General features: G+C 39.7%; 1 protein-coding gene across 2 annotated transcripts in view; it reads left to right on the top strand.

Moving 5' to 3' along the window:
- The window catches only part of nphp4 (nephronophthisis 4), a 249,953-nt gene that overhangs the window by 105,879 nt on the left and 126,783 nt on the right, over nucleotides 1-17,291 (top strand). Inside the window, exon 7 of one of the 2 annotated variants that reach the window (XM_061736682.1) lies at nucleotides 14,290-14,468. In XM_061736682.1, coding sequence (XP_061592666.1) covers nucleotides 14,290-14,468 — 179 coding nt within the window. Of the gene's footprint in view, nucleotides 1-14,283; nucleotides 14,469-17,291 lie in introns of both variants that reach the window. The other variant, XM_061736683.1, reaches the window with a different exon arrangement.

The following is a 17,291-nucleotide window of genomic DNA, read 5'->3' as shown; positions in this document are numbered from 1 at the left end:
GGAGGAGTCAGCAGTCGCCCGTTGGCACTTGATTGTGTGTGAACAGCTCAAAGGCGGATGCAAGATGCTTGTCGACATGTCAGCTAACTATAGCCAACTGCCAAGGAATGTCTTCGCGTGGCAAATTTCTGGAGCCATTGTGTGGATCCCCATTTGGGCGACATCCAATGAAAGCTCAAAGAATCGGCTGATGTCACTTTGAGGAAGGGAATCCCGTCAAGCAAGTGGACTTTGTTGTGTCTTTCGCCATGAGCTGAAACATGAGCTCTCTCTAATATTCTGCTCCCATGGGGGCTCGAGTGGCATCACTGCATAGTGTGTTTCCAAAGCTGAACTTGAGTCTGTTGGCGCGTCATGATCAATATCACGATTACTTGAATATTTTACCTCACTTATGAGTGACCTACTATTACTTACTGTTTTTCTTTAATCCCTCAAAGATCACTTGTGTGGTTTTTGGTGTAAATATGCTGAACTACTAAAACTGGGATGTTTCTCTAATAAAAGAGAGCGCATCTTTGTGATTTTAGAACAAATGAAGGTAAATGCACGTGTTTTTTTTTTTTTGTCACTTTGTGTTTATTAGATTTTCAGTTTTTTTTACAACTGCACATTTTTACCAGATCACAAAAATTATCTGTATATTCACCGTGCAACAAACAAACAAATAAAATTAAAAGTAGAAAAACAGACAAACTTGTGGGTTAGCACATTAATAATCTATCCAAAAAAAGGAAAAGAGGAAGAAAAAAAAAGAGGCCCGCATCCTTATGCTTTCTGTAGATAAAATGTCCACTTTTGCCATCTCTTCTCAAATAGTCCTTCCCTCAAACTCAGGATATGGGTCAGTCGTTCCATCGTCCATATTTCTTTAATAATATCCAGCCACTGTTTAAAAGTAGGCGATTCAGGTTTATACCAAGCTCTAGTGATGGTTTTCCTAGCAGCTGTAAGGAGTGTCTTAACCAACCAGTGATCCTCTGCCTGCACTACCGTTGCAATATGTAGTATAAGACAGTACATGTTAATGGAATCTCATATCCAAGTACTTTTGTCAAAACTGAATGTACTTCTTTCCAGAAAAATTTCAATTTTTCACAATTCCAAAAAATATGTGCATGATGTGCATTTAAAGTACCACATTGCCTCCAGCAAGGATAAGATGTTAATGTTTTTTTACTTTGGATCTTAGGCGTTATAAAATACCGAATTATATTTTTCCAATTAAACACTCTCCATTGGTGTGAGCTTGTGGAAGTACGTTGGAATATACACATGTCATACCATTCTTCTGATGAAATTTGAAATGCACGTGGTTTAACAATTTCTGATTTATATATTGACTCATTCAAACATCAAAGCACACATTTCTCGAAACGAAACCATCTTATGAAAGAGTTGACATTTTAGTTTGAATGTAAAAAAAGAATATTAGAAAATCTAACAAAAAGAGAAGAAAATAACTCCATAGCGAGTAGAAGGTGATTTCAGACACAGCTGTCTGACTTTTTGAGCCATACATTTTGCATGTTGGGTAACGTGATTGTGCTGCATGCGTTGAAACAGATTGGTGGTGTTAACCTTTAGTGGTGGAGCTTATTTTTCTGCAGTGTTTACATTTCACTTCTCTTTGTTTTTCCATCTTCAGAAAAGCCAAAATGACTTGCACTGCATTTTCCTTTTAGCACAAGTTGTGTTTTAGCTTCCTTTGTTGCTCCCATGCCGGGATGGATGAGTCAGATTTGTGATTACACATCCACGAGTGTGTTTTGTAGGGAAATGCACACGAACACAGTGTTTCACAGAATTAGAGAGAAAATTGATATAACTGACATGGGCAAGATTATGTCGGTTATAGATTCTGCCTGTTGGTTTTGATTATTTTTTGATTAATTATCCAGCCCTAGTCAGAGCTAATAAAGGTTGAAAATGATCCTAAATGCTGATGTGTGTAATGCTGCTGAGATCCTTTAGATTAGGGTTCTTCAAGTTCGGTCCTCAAAGTCCATCACCCTGCATGTTTTAGATGCTTCCCAGCTCTAACACACCTGATTCAAATGGATTCATCACCATCAGCCTGTCACCAGGATCTGCACCAGAGAGGTAATTACCCATTTATTTGAATCAGGTGTGTTGGAGCAGGGAAGCATCTAAAACATGCAGGACAGCAGGCCTCGAGGACTGGACTTGAGGAGCCCTGCCTTAGATTGTTTAAGAGAAGACAGATGATGTATCTCAAATTAAAGTATCGGTAGCGTGACAATGCAGCTGACTCTTGTGGCACAAACGGGGGAAAAAGAACATCATTTTTGATGTCATGGAGGAAAATTAAAGTACCAATATGAAAAATTATGATTATTTGCCCATCATCAGGCATGCTTCATTGGCTGTCAGTGCAGGTGCTGTAATAGTGGTTCATGATGGTACTAATTAGTTATAAGATCATTTACTTTCTCACATTGCATTGTCATTTGCTGGTGAATTTTCCAGACAGCGAGAAAATAAGTGGAAATAGGAAAAATAACAACATATGTAGGTGACGCTGCAGTGAACTTGCTATAATTATATGACGTGAATTAAAAATGTTCAATTTTTAAGGAATATTCTTTTTAGTAATTTTAGTAATAAAGTTATATCAACTTTATTTTTCATTGAATACTAATCAGTCGATTATAATCATTCAACATTATTTCACTTCATTTAAATAAAATCTACCATACCCATCTGGTTTTGAATATTAGTGAAAACTTTTTAAGGAATATTCTTTTTAGTAATAAAAATGTTAGTTTTTTTTATTTAAAAATTAGTAAACTTTTTTTAGAACAAAAATCTAATTATTCAAATTATTGCTCAGTTTTTTATTATTTTAATAAATGTTATAATTTTTTTCTTTGTGTAAAGGTTTGTTAAACGTATTGGTTATATCAACTTTATTTTTCATTGAATACTAATCAGTCGATTTATAATACCTCATTATTTCACTTCATTTAAATAAAATTTACGATACCCATCTGGTTTTGAATATTAGTGAGAAAATGTTTGCATTATCAAAGATGTGTGTATTTTTGACTAATTCTGAGAGACAAACATTTCCATTACAAAGAGGACCCAGCACTCGGGATGTCGTTCCACTTGGAACCAAATTTATTACAACATAATGTGCTTAAGGTGTTGTGGTTCTGCCTTTGCAGTAGATGAAAGCGGCTGGAAGTGGAATAAAATGAAAAAAGGCTGCAGTATTAATGCGTTTGACTTAATATTTTTGGTTTTGAATCCAGACTGTGTTTCAGCAGCAGGGCAACAGCTATTTATTGGTTGAAGCTCTGTGCCAGTTAGAATTTGTTGAGTAGGGGAGTGGGAGGATGAGAGCAGCATGCTAATGATGCAGCCACGGTTTCTTGCTACAGATGACTCACCCTCAGTATGGGGGAGATAATATCCACTCACTCATTCATTCACTCACTCGCTCACTTACTGGGGGCCGAGACACTCATGCAGATGAACAGGAATCATAAACTCTGGTGACTTAAAGGTGTGTGAAGGGACCAAGGAAGAGGGTGTGAGGTCTGATTTTGAGTGACAATAATGGTGGGCACATGGCCTCATTTGAAGTTCGTTTTCAACTGCGTAATGTCAATAAGATAATTTTACTGCTCCCAACTGAGTCTGCGTCTCCTCGATCTATGATTTTGTTAAGTATCAAAAATGTTTTAATACCCTTAAAGCCAGTCAGAGCCAGCAGACTGAGTGGTGCCTTACAGCTTGCAAATTGGCAGACGATGGAGCACAACACAAGCTGAACCACGTGGAGTTTATACACTAGAGAAAGACCAGCTTTCAGAACTTGAGAAATACAAGAGTGTCTTAACATGCCATGGAAGGCACACCACAACAGGGGCATATTTGAGCGCATGAGTGCATATGAGTGCCGTTCGCATGGGGTTAAACACATCAAGCAGATTCTAGTTCGCTTCAAAACGACCAAATCAAAACCTTTCTGAAGAGTTGGTCTCGAAACGGTCATCATCTAACTCTGATAGGGTCCATTTGTAGTTTGAAAGCTCCAAGATCTCAATTTGACCCAAGTATGGAGTCCATGTCACATGTTTTGATGTAAAAATGGGCTGAGTAGTGCTTTGTGGGGTGTAAAGAAGCACATACAAAGAAACAAAGCAAAATAACTCAGTCACTGACTATCAACTCCCAACTGCAGTTTTGCTTCATTTACAAACTGTATAGTTCATTTAGAATCATACAAACAAATTATATCATTTTTTTATTTTGTATTTAATCTTCATTTAACCAGAAGAACCTTGTTGAGGTTAAAAATCTGTTTTTCAAGTGTTCTGGCCAGCTCTGGGTCAGCTTGTAGTTGGTTTGTCCCCATGCTTTTCAGCTTATAGCCCGTTTTACATTTTCCGATACTCTATGTTTAACGAGCAGATGTTTTGTTTTGGTTTTATTATTATGATTTCATAGAATAAGGAAACAGATGATGACATTGACAGCAGCAGCAGGACATCGCACGTAGGGCCTATATTTGCATTGTGAATTACTGAGACAGGGAGATCTGCGAGCTGCTCAGCCTCAGAGCCGGGAGCGCCATAAACCGGCGAATGTCCACAAAGGATGGTCCAGTTGTTTGAACAAGTGGCCACAAAAATGACAAACCGGGCCTTTGCAAGAAGCAAAACCCCGCCAAATACCGCTCTCCCCGATGTGCATCCATCCTCGTTTTGAGGATTGCACATGTCTGACGGTGCATAAATCTTGCTGATGTAGGGATAATACGTCATTCCACACAACCACACATCTTATCCCTGATAGCAAAATATGAGTGATTCAAGGTTGAAATATGGCTAGGGAGACATTAAATCCATGTTGGAGTCATGTCCGCGACAAACAGAATATGTTGATTCAACATTGATTACACGGTGGATGATTGATTGATGCTGGATCCACCATCAATCGTTGACCTTAACCAAAAATCAATATTTTTGAACATAATTCAACATTGATTTAACAGCTTTTGCTATATGTTACATGGATAACGCCTTCCCTCCCCTCAACCCGCCTTCAGGCACGTGGTTAAAGACGCGTTCATCATCCAGCGATAATAACGGGATCCAATCACTCCTTTTTTTCAGGCCAGTTGTTATGAAACATGGTGTTAAGACTGATATTAACCGATAACCGATGACAGCAATGACCGTTGTCACATGGTTTATTGCGCCACGTTTGGATATAAATAAAAACACTGGTGAACATGAACCAAACTGATGAAAAAAATGAATGTGATTAACATGTTCATAAATGTTAATTTTGTATATGTTATAATAAGCTTTGTCTAATAAGTCCATCTTGATTTTGTTGAAATGTGTTATGTAACAACAATAAAAGTAGCTCATCTCATGTCACGTTGTCATGTTACAGATTTTATTCTGTCGAAAATGAAAGCCACACACATGTGGTTCAGTGGTGTGACTTTTGTATTATTAACTGGTTGATACACCAGCAAGACATTCAAAGAAAACCCTCCCCTTCCTCTGTAACTCTGTGAGAGATATCAGATCAAAAAAAAACTTTAAACAATCACTTCCCTTTGTTAGCTGGTTTTCAAAGGTGACAGAAACTTGTCAGAGTTGTGTAATTCACTCGGTAATTGGCTTGCACAAAACTCATGAGGGAAAATTTTCACCTGATTTCTTCTCTCACACTTTCTTGCTCTTTCTCTTTCAAACGCTGGCAGACGCCCCTTGAGATGACAGTTGCCATCTGTGGAGTTATTACCTTTTAAAAAGACAAAAAAAGAAAGAAAACAACACCATATTGATTTCACAAAGGACTGACATGCGGTTAATGACAAAGGGCTTTAAGAACTTTCCCTTTCACATTTGTTTACTAGATTAATTTTTTAATACTTTTGTGAATAAAATCCAGCTTTTTAAACAGGCATCAGATACAAAATTCTTACATCTATTGTAGTTACCCATATTCACTATACAACTAAAAATATACCTTCATTTAGACAAAGGTTTTACTTTAAGGGACAATATGAATCCTCCTCAGCTCTTTATGGTTTAGTCTGCTTTGTTTACAATTAAACGGTCAGCATATGAACTTTAACTGTAGATTGCAATTGTACCAGTAAAGTCCAGCTATCCTCCCCATTTAAGCAAAGAGTGTGTGAAAGACTTGCCGTTTGTTTCTTTTGTTCTTCCCAGAATGCTGTGACAATATGGCATCTCAGTAAAGTAGAGTGAGAGGACTATAATACATTTTACTTGACCATTGACTTGTAGGATGCAGTGTTGTGCTACTTCCTCCTCCTCCGTCTGTCCAGTGGGAGGAAGTCAGAGCTGCTATTCGTGACCTGGATTTTCTGTGTACATGTGTAGCAGAAAGAGGACTGAGGGTAAACGCACTAGTGCTGACAATGACAAAGGATTTAAGCTGCTCTTTCAAAGAAAGGGCTACTTTTGGTGTAAAGAAAAACAATATCATACGGGATTCTGGCAGTGTCCTTCTAAATAAAAACGTCCACCTTTCATGTATTTTACCACCAGCTCAGAGGGTTTGACTGGCTGACAAAGTCTTTTTAAAGTTCAAATTAAAAAACAAAAAGAAAATATAAGGACATTGATTTCTGGGGATCTAGTGCAATGAAAAGCATTTGAAATCCAGGAGCAATAGTAGTGAGCAAGCTACATCTCACCCAGCATGCTCCTCATACCCACCTTCACAGGTATATATAATCAGCAGGATTAAGTTAATAAATCCTGTTTGCCATCTAAGGATTCTTGGGCCGCCATTGGTTGGTGGAGATATAAAGACCTCATTGCTCATGGGTTTAGAGCTCTCTGTGTGGATTAATGAGGCTCCCTTGGTGTCTTCAAATTTGGGATTAAGTTCCTGGAGGAGTTTTATTAAAATGATTCAACAGTGGACTATAAATAAAAATGGTATATATTATGAGCAAATGTTTTGCATCCCGTTTTTACTTTCAAGTCCAGATTATTTCCATTACAATCTAAAAAGGCACATCTACTTCTCTACCTGGCCCTCTATCAGGAGTTGTTCAACATTAGCAAAGTTACTCAGTAAGATTTACAGCCATCTTCACTACACTAGAAGGCAAGAAAAATTGACAACCACAACACTCCCGAAGGAAGTTGTCCAATTATTGTAGTGTGCTGCTTGGTTAATAAAACAAAATTGCAGAAAGAGTACATTTTTCTATTTTAATTCTCTAAATGAGACTCATCATTCTTTGAGGAACACTAAAGGAATCTGATGGTCTGGGCCCCTGCGGTCAGCCTTCTCTCTCCAAAACAATCCTCCGGGTGAGAGGCATCAGGAGAAATGGACAAATCCTCTCCAATGTCATCCATAGGATTCTGAAGAATGGTCTTGAAGCCAGTTTGTGAGGGGTGCCATGTTGGCAGGACCTTACTGGCATTGGTGCTGGTGCACCAGAAGAATGTTCAGCACTGAGCAGCTCAGGTCACCTAAATGCAGGGGAAACAGTCAGTAAGCAACAGATGAAACAATATAACCTTAAAAAGATTTAAAAAAAATCTCCAGCTATTCATTTTCACTCGCCATTTGTACCCATTTTTTGAAGTATTTACATAAAGGATCAGAAGTTTATAAGAAACAAAATGTTAAAACTGTTAATAACAACACATGTTTTTGCTCTTGATTTCTAGTTTTCATTTTTGCTGTGTGCAATCTTGTGGAGGGATGGTTAATTTCTCGCCTGGCATGCACAATTCAGTGGCTAAACTCTACATTTTCTTACACAGTTGGGTCAGTCTGTCCTGTCTTCTTCAGCTAAATGTCAGTGAGAACAGGTTCTACCCTGAACTTGTATCCTGCTTCAGTATGGTCTGACTATTTTTGGGGATTTGTTGTTGGTAATTGTAAGGCGACTATCTTTCTAAACAATTACCCGCTGAGAGAGTACTGGCTGAGATCTGTGCGACACGCTCAATACAAAAACCGACATGAAACAGTAGATGCATTGTCTTTGGTTATTTATTTTAACCTGCAGTTAAGATATTACACTTCATGATGACAGGTGGATACTGGCATTCAGTGGATGTTTAAACTATATTGCAAAAACACTCCTTGCTCCCACAGTAATACTAAAGACATATACCGACATATATCTGGTGCTCATGCATGTTGGACACCGCATTCAGTGGAAAGTCTGATCCTATATACTTGGTTTTGAATGTGAATTTGTAAAATCAGATCCTCATCAAATCAGAATTGTATCAGAACTGGGCAGTTGGGTTTGCAGTGTGAACGAAGTGCTTACATTTTACAAAACAATTTAAGAAGTCCTCACAGTTTCCTACTTTCCAAGTTAGCAAATTTAAATGTCTTGTTTTGTGACTAACAGAACAGTAGCAGGTTCAAAAGCCCTGTCTTGACCTTTACTGTGGCAGCCCTTGTCCAGTGATTACTGAGTTGCACAATAACTCACCTGCCATCTGCTTTCCATTTCCCTTCCAACTGCTATTATTTGCTCCAAAATTGCTTTCTTTTTCAGTTGCTCTATAATGACAGTGTCCCCAAGTAAATTGGTTCTGCTTACTAATATTTCATTCCCCTCTTCCGTCTCCGACCTGCCTCACTCAGCAGCTGCGCCCGTAAAATGTATCTAAGAGTCTATCTGGCCTCCAGGCTCCTTATTTTTTAAAATGGCAATTCCACTTACAGATTGTAACGCTAAAGTGTGTTTTTTTTCCATGATGCAGAGTTTGTCATTTTAAAATGAAGGCAGAATTATGATAAACCATTTGTCAGCAACCTTTCTCAATTCAAAGCACATGGTTCCAACAATGTTTTCTGGGACAATTCTCCACCAACTTGTCTTTCTGTGGTGCTATCTTTGTTCTTCTGTGGAGAACTTCATCCCCACGCCAGATTTCAGAGGGACATGTTCATATTTAGCCTGGAGCCTCTTTGATACACATCATTAGTCTGGTTCCTCTGGATTTGACTTTGAGAGGGTAGTACGAATGGACACACCTGGATAGACATACAACCAGTCAGAGAAATGACGCATGTGGTGTAGGCAGAGTGACAGCTACACTGGTGTCAACACATGTTGAAATGTTGGTTTAGTGGTAAAAACTTGTTGATACTAGGTGTTTTTTAACAATTCTGCTGTCATCTTGGTTGTTTGGAGTTGTGGCTCTTGGAAGTTCGTATTTGAGTCTTTGCATAAATCCCACCCCCAGCTTGTTGCGACTGGTACGGTTATGATCTGTTCAGATGAACAGTAGTGCCGAGAGATAATTTTCAAGAAGAGAATAGGTATGTATGGCTGTCCTGGTTAATACATTTTTGAGACTGCAGAAAAGTTAGCGATATGATGTTTAGGAAATACTTTTCTGGGTTTTTAAGACTATCGTGGTATTTAGTTTTGCCTTTTTCTTAATCTATAGAATAGTATTGAAAATAATCATTATAAAGTTTACCAAGGGCTAGCTTTGATGCGTTTGGTAATTTTTATGTTAATGATTAATTTACATAGTAAATGTTTAAAGGAATATTATAAACAAATAGTTTAGCTTAATTTTTTTGTTTTTGTTTCATGGTATCCAATCTAGGTTATTTTGTCTAATTAAATACCCCCCCCCCCATAAAAAAACAAACAAACATAAAAAAAACCCACCTATCCCCAGGTCTTCTCTTATACCATTCAACTTGTGTTTAGTGTACGAACAAAGCTCTAAAACAAACTGCCACCAAAAGCATGCAAATTAGTCTCATTCTGCCTCCTGCTTTCCTTTGTTGTTCTGATTTTATTTTTAGCCATATTCACAGAGAGTTTGAGTTTTTATCCCTGATACATTCGTCAAATGTATGTCGTCAATATCTGAAGCAACAGTGCTGATTGGTCACAGTGCTCATGTCTTGATTCATCTCAAGAGGCCAACTCAGGGCAAATTTAACAGATGTAATTGAAATTTGGAGAGAAAAAGAGAGCAGGAGTCAACGCGCTTGCATGTGTGAAAAGGAGCAGGACACGCCCATGCCGCACTGGTGCGCCCGTCACTCACAGAAGTCCCTCTACTGTGACTACGGAAATGGAGTATAATTTAACTTGGGGACCATTTCATTGTTCCCTTTAAGCTTCTTAGCTCTAAAATATTCATTTTCCAGCTGAGGGAGGAAGAAATCTGTGACGCCAGCAGACGGAGGCAAGGGGAAAAGAAAGAGGCCACTGTGCAAGATAGGTAGAGAGAGAGTCAGAGAGAAACAGACAGAGTGAGAAAGAAGCAATGAAATAAATGAAAGAAAAACTTGGAAGGGAGCGAGAAGACGGGTAGAGAGGGCAGAAAGCAGCACTTTAAATGCTCTCATATAAACGACTTTTTCTTTTATTTTCTCTCTAAAACACCTCATGTCGGCCCTGTCCAACACTAGACAAAGCCATTTCCCTGTCATCCTACCCCTGACGCTGGCTGCAGGGGAGAAAAGTGGCAAGAGCAGACAGACTGTGACAATATACACGATCATAATTATGATCTGGATGTCACTGAAAGCAATTATTTACAGATATTCTGTCACACTTGTGCTGACAGCTGCCACTTGTTCATGAGAACACTATGGACAGCAGCACATGTTTTGCTTAAAACAGCTGTAAAAATGCAAGAACGCAATTATCTGATGCAACAAAGGATAATTAAAGCTTTACAGTGACTGTAATAGTCCGATGTCCCAGTTACTCAGCGGACATAAGTTCAAATTGAATGGAAATAGATTGATTTGGTAAACTTTAAATTATATTACTAAATGAAATAAATGTCATTTAAATATAATGCAATACAACTTTTCCATGCAAATAAAACCAAATCACCTGTAAAAGTATAATTAGGCAGAAATCAGTATGGTAATACTGCTACCTTTGCGTACTAATACACATCTTAGCAACATAGCAGGGTGGAGAAAATGTGACCATTCAGACAGCTTTAAATACCTTTTTAAATGAATGTTTTCTAACATTCATAAGTGGTTTATTTACAAACACAAGCTCATCCTCACTCTGAAGCTGACTGGCTGCTCCTGTCTCCTGGCTCTTCTCTTCTAATTCTACATCCCCTACGTCTTGAGCTGCAGGACTGCGAGCTGATGATCACCGATGCCATGACTGGTTTATTTCGAAGTGATTACATTTTTTCAGTCACTTGCAACGTGGTTCTGTAGATGTCTCTGCAGAGCATTTCAGCAGCTTTATCGCAGATAACCACATCAGCTTCAATAATCTGCAGAGACATCTCTTATTTGGCACGAGCAGCCATCAGTTCCTTGAGTTTTCTGTTGTTCCTTTCCTTTCATCTCTTTATGCAAGTTTGTTGCATTCCTGAATGAGTGCTCTGATGTACTGTGGGGATTGTGTATTGATACATCACACAGCGACTTGTATTTCTCAAGTTGCAACAACAGATCACCATAGTGCTAAAGTACTGGGTCCTTCCTCCCTCGTAAAGGGGTATGTATTACAATAGCTCCGCAAGAGTATGAATCTGCATATCCCTGTGTGCCGGTAGTTAAAATATAATAAAAGCTGCACTGAAAGATTATACACTCTGGTTATAATTACAGAAAAAAACAACCTTTTCAGAAGTATTTGTTCTACAATATTGTAACCAAAAATATAAATGGATATTGAACATTTTAAAAACACAGAAAAAGGCAAACTTTATAGAAGCTCAATAACAACAATCAGGATTATACTAATGTAGCTTGTAGCTTTTGTGCTCAGCTCCAGAACTAAATGTTTGAGCAGCTGACGATCATGAGGAATCCATCTAAAGCACCTGTGAGCTTGATGCACCAACGTACCATTTTTTGTTAGTCTCCTTGAAAATCATACTGATGAAAATGTGATCCCCTGCTGTGTCAAAGTCTAAACATGGTTATAAAGCCAAAGTGAAAAGTTAAGCTGTCATTCACCAGATGAATACATTATTATATATCTTCACATCACAAGATTATTCTTCCAAATAAAACAGACTTAATTTAGGTCTGTACATCAATTCGTCGTACACCAGAATCATATCTTGTGAGCATTTTGAATGCAGTAATTTAAAAGTGTGTTATTATTCTGATTATTTTATCCGTGCCACCTGCGGTTGAGACCTGTGTGATGTTACTCCTCCGTGCTGGTACATTGCAACCGAGTGTAGCTTTAGCCCATGCGATCCAGCTGGAGCGCTGTTATGTAACCCTCCCTAAAGCCAAATGAGAGCCGACACGATTCAAAACACACCACAAACACAGAGCATCGCATTAATGACTCACCACATCTTCTTCTGAGAAAATTAAGCAAACTTCCACAAAAAAACACCACGGAAGCTCTTGGTAAAGTCTGCAGGATATGCATTATGACTTTGCGCATTGAGTCAACATCTGATCTTATTTTTAATTTTTATTTCCAGTATAGGTGAATAAGTAACTAAGATGCATCTTTCACATCATTATTTAATGGAGATATGTTTCAATAGGAAAGGGAGAAAGGAAGGAAATGTTCGACACACACATCAGTCATCAGAATGTAGGATATTGTACGTTGCTGAACATTTGCTGGCCATTGTTTGTGACTGGAAGAGTGAGTAAAACAAAAAGAGGCTGGGTAGTAAACAGGCAGACAGAGAGAAGAATGGCGTCTGTCAGTGCAGAGATGTAACATGAGGAGAACAACAGCGAGCAGTTATACGTGTAGGTTGTATGGTATCCAGGCAGGGTGGGCTGCTCAAGCTCCTGCTGTTGCTGCTTTGGAAGAACCTCGCACTGAATTGATATGCTAATTTGATTGAGAAGGTGTAGGTGGATACAGAGAGGGTTTTAAGCTGCGAGGGGGACAGAAAGCGACGACGACAAAGAGAGGGCAGTAAAAGGAAAGTGGGAGTTGGAGATGTGGTGTGGAGAGGGAGAAGATTGAGATGAAACAAATGGGAAGAAGTGGGAGGAGAGTCGAGCTCATTGTGGCTCTGCACTTTGGGTTGAAAAAAGAAAAGGAGTCAGTCAGGATACAGCTGTCAGTCAGCTGTGCAGCAGTACAGGATACCAGTCGGCCTCTGCCAGCCACTCTCAACACACAGACCCATTTTGTTTTCTTTTATAATGAGCACCTGAAACATATATTTCATGCAATATGATAAAAGGATGTTTTTGTCCTTTTCTTTGTATTACAGTTTTGACCTTTTTGCACAGTGGAGAGTAATTGCTCAAATCTGGGAACCATCAGTTACCCGACCAGATAAAATTCAGACAGAGAAATGCTTCATTCAGATTTCAAAACTATTCTGCTTTATATTTAAAAAAAAAAGAAACTGACCACCATTCGGTCAAAATCCATACATGAATTTGAATAAGAAAGTAGACTATTTGTTCAGGATATCAGGACATAAAAACAACAACAGAAAATGTGGTCTCACCGTGTTTTAAAATAACATCAAAATACAAACCTTTGTGACATATTATACCTCAACTTCAAAGGCTAATCAAAAAACTAAGCCTGGATGCCGAGGCAGCGCTTACTGCTTCCATGGTTTCATGAAAATCAACATGTCATCATTTTCAGCCCTCCAATTTCATTCTCTGTTCCCTCGAGAGTATCTTTGTATCCAACTGAATTCTAAAACCCTGTCATTATTTCTCAGTGCCAAAAACTGAGGATCAAAAGGAGAGGTGCTTCTTGAAAACAACCGGAGTAAAGTAGGACTGCTTTTGATTGGTCGAATTCCTGGAGGCTTACTGATAAACAGAGTTAATGGCTCATAAACACTCAAAACGTCTTTTGCTGGGACAAATGTTTTCAACATTTCATGTAAATGACCTTAACGCCTTAAATCCTCCTTCAAATGTTTAAGTCAGATTTGATTCTAAATGAATGAAAGTAGACGACACCAACTACCACAACAACGATTAAAGTTGAACATCTTAGAACAGCAAATTCTGCTGATATTCCCATGCTAATAGGTGTACATGTGGGAAAATGTAGACTGAGACAAGAACATCTGCAGGCAAGAAATAGAAAACTGAATGATGCTGCCACCAAGCTACTTTTTACTTTTCATTGCAACGTGGGAAAGTGATGGATGATCCTGACATTGAGCATGACAGAATTACCTTAGTAAAACCGACAAGAGCATTCTCCAAATCGTCACCACAAAGTGGTTGCGAGTACACTCTTGTTCATTGTTTATGTGAAGCAGGTCGTCCCTTTGTGGTAACCCTTATCTGCTTCTCACCCGTGCTCAGAAACAGCCAGGACCAGACGACACGCAGAAAACAGTCGTCGTCCAGGAAAGGAGGCTTCATGTCGGTGTCCACAACGGCTGGTGTTTTCTCGACAAGCCCCAAGTGGTGGTACTAGAGCCCCTCGCTTCAGGGGTCAGGCGACGAGCAGACAGCACCTCGAGAAAGAGCCTGCTGGCCAAGGACAGGTGAGCAGAGGGAACATATGTATGTGTCCACAGTGGAGGTGTAACCATGAGCTGCAGGGGATACCGAAGCTTGAAGCTTGTGTCAGACAAAAATCCACACATGAAAATTTAGATTTTTTTTTTAAACAGAAAATGTGTGTTTATTTTTGTGGTATTCCATCAGCCTGACCAGGTGCTCTTAATTCTTTTTGCTGATTAGCAAATCATTTAAACTCAACAAAATTCAGAAAATAACATGTTTTTTAAATATCTTAACTGGCATTAATGTGTCGTTAGGATGGAATTTTTGTTTTCTGTGTTTGTCCTATTATTGTTCAGCATATTACTTAAAGGAGCTGTATGTAAGAGCAATAATAAAACGAATCATAAAATGACCCTGATATGTCAACAGACATTTAAAAATCATGTTCATTTCAAATACTTATGTCACTGACAACAGCACTCAAGCCAGGATATTCCAGTTTAAAAAGAGGAGTTGCAGCCCTCAACTGATGTTTATGTTGTCATTTTTTGTTTTGGCCTGAAGCTCCACCCTCCACCTATCTCCCAATCACCAAGTCAGTATTGTTTCTGAAGCTCCACCCTCCACCTATCTCCCAATCACCAAGTCAGTATTGTTTCTGAAGCTCCACCCTCCACCTATCTCCCAATCACCAAGTCAGTATTGTTTCGGCATCCGGGTTGCCAGCTCAGCTCTAATTATCGCAGCCATGGCAGTCTACGTTCCTGCTGCATTCTGCAGCCTACCTGGCAACCTCTGGTCGGGGGGAGGAGGGGCAGGGTACACGCCGCTCAACAATATTTTGAAAGTGACTGCAGTACCAGTTTTGGCCATTTCTTACAGACGGCTCCTTTAAGTTATTATTATTCATTATCAAGTTATCTAAGTTATGGCCTTGAGGGCAGCTCTCCAGCTTATCCTGGGTCTGCCCCGAAGCTTCTGCCCATCTGGAAATGCCTGAAACATTTCCGTAGAGAAGCTCCGTCTTAATGTGCAGCATCAGCGACTGCAGCCGGAGTCCGTCCCGACTGGCGGAGCTTCTCACCGTATTTCTGCAGGAGAGTCCAGCCAACCTGCAGAGGAAACCAACGTAAAACCTTCAGGGTTGATCCCACCCGGGAAGTAGGAACATTTGCAATGCATTGACTGACCACTGGGGTCTGGCTCCAAAAGCAAGTCCCCCTCCATTGACCACCATGGTAAAATCTGCAACTTTGCATCCCGGTTCAAAAACACTATTGGTCTTCATAGCTAAATTTCACAACCATGATAACTATTGAAACACTATATAAAATTGTTTGTAAAGTTATATAAAGTAATAAATGTATGTGTAATTAGGGCCGTGGACTTTTGATTTGGGGCCATAGCCAACAGCTCGCTGTGATTACGTTTACTACCAGGCACTGTATTGACTTACGAGCACAGCTTCTGAGCTGTGAACAAAACCCAAACTGCATTGTCTTTCATATTTGGAAGAGAACAGGTTTCGTTGCACTGTCACCGCTGTGACTATCTGTGGGTTGGTCAGCAAGGGTCCAAGGAGCTTGTTAAGCAGCTGGCAGCTTGTTCTAACTGTCTGTCAGCTAAATGCAGTGGTCGTCTCTGATTTCACCACTGAAAGGACATTTGGAACAAATGTTTCCCAGCGCTTCTGCAGCTTGTGCAGATCAGCTTTAGGAGCCTTATTAGCTTTATTGCAGATACTGCATCGATCCACCTGTCAATCTACTGCTCCATACTTCTCTCACTCGTGGTGAAGTCACTCCTAGACTTGAGGAAAGGCCTGATCTCTGAAAGGCATGGGGGTTGGCTTTCCAACCCTTGATCACAAATACTAATAGACTACGCTCACACTGCAGTTCCCAAGTGACCCAAATCCGATTTTTTGCTCATATGTGACTCAGATCTGATTTGTTTATGACAGTGTGAACAGCACAAGTCACATGGAATCTGATCTTTTCAAATCAGATTCATGTCGCTTCCATATGTGGTTCTAAATCGGATACAGTTCTGATGTTTTGCAATGCGACCTCAGTGTGAACAGCCAGGTCGGAATTAATGCGACTTTGACGTCACTTGAGAGCGACTGTTTTCATAATACTGCGCTGGCGGGGGCGGGAGTCACTCGGAAGCGATCGGAAAAGGTCAAGACAAACATGGAGGATAGCGGCGACGGAGCTAATCAGTGGAGGGACAGTGAAGTCTTGGACCTTATAAGTATTTCGGGGGACACTACTATACAAGCTAAATTAGAGGGGTCTTATTATAACCGGTCCGTATTTGAGAGCATATCAAAAGAAATGTGCGAGCGCGGCTACAGAAGGACCTGGCTGCACTGCAGTCCTGATTCCGAGTCCGCATCCACACACACCTCTCTACAGACGAGGCAGCCATCGCTCCACAAAAAGACATTATTAAAAATGTGGCTTTCTTTCTCCTCCTTCTCCTCTTCATTAACACTTGCTCACAGTTTCGTCGGCTTCCACCACACAACAACTTCAAAATATACCCATGTACGCTCACTTCTGCTGCCTCCATGTTTACTGCCGTATGACGGCGTGCTGCGTGTGACGTCTTTGTTATTGTTCCTCTGCGCATGCAGGTCAGTTCAGGGCCGCCATGCGTTCACACTCGAGTCTGATATAGGACACATTTTAAAAGATAATGTGAACAGCCACACAAAAAAATCGGATATGGGAAAAAAATCAGAATTGAGCATTAAGGCCTGCAGTGTGAACGTAGTCATAGTTGAGATTGATTGAGGTGAAATTATTTAATATGAAAATCTGAAGAAATGCTCAAATAGTAGATATGCACACATG

This window comes from Cololabis saira, chromosome 12 (assembly GCF_033807715.1).
Source record: "Cololabis saira isolate AMF1-May2022 chromosome 12, fColSai1.1, whole genome shotgun sequence".
NCBI classification, from domain to species: domain Eukaryota; kingdom Metazoa; phylum Chordata; class Actinopteri; order Beloniformes; family Belonidae; genus Cololabis; species Cololabis saira.
Note: the sequence above shows the minus strand (reverse complement) of the source record. Positions and strands in the feature narration are given on the sequence as shown.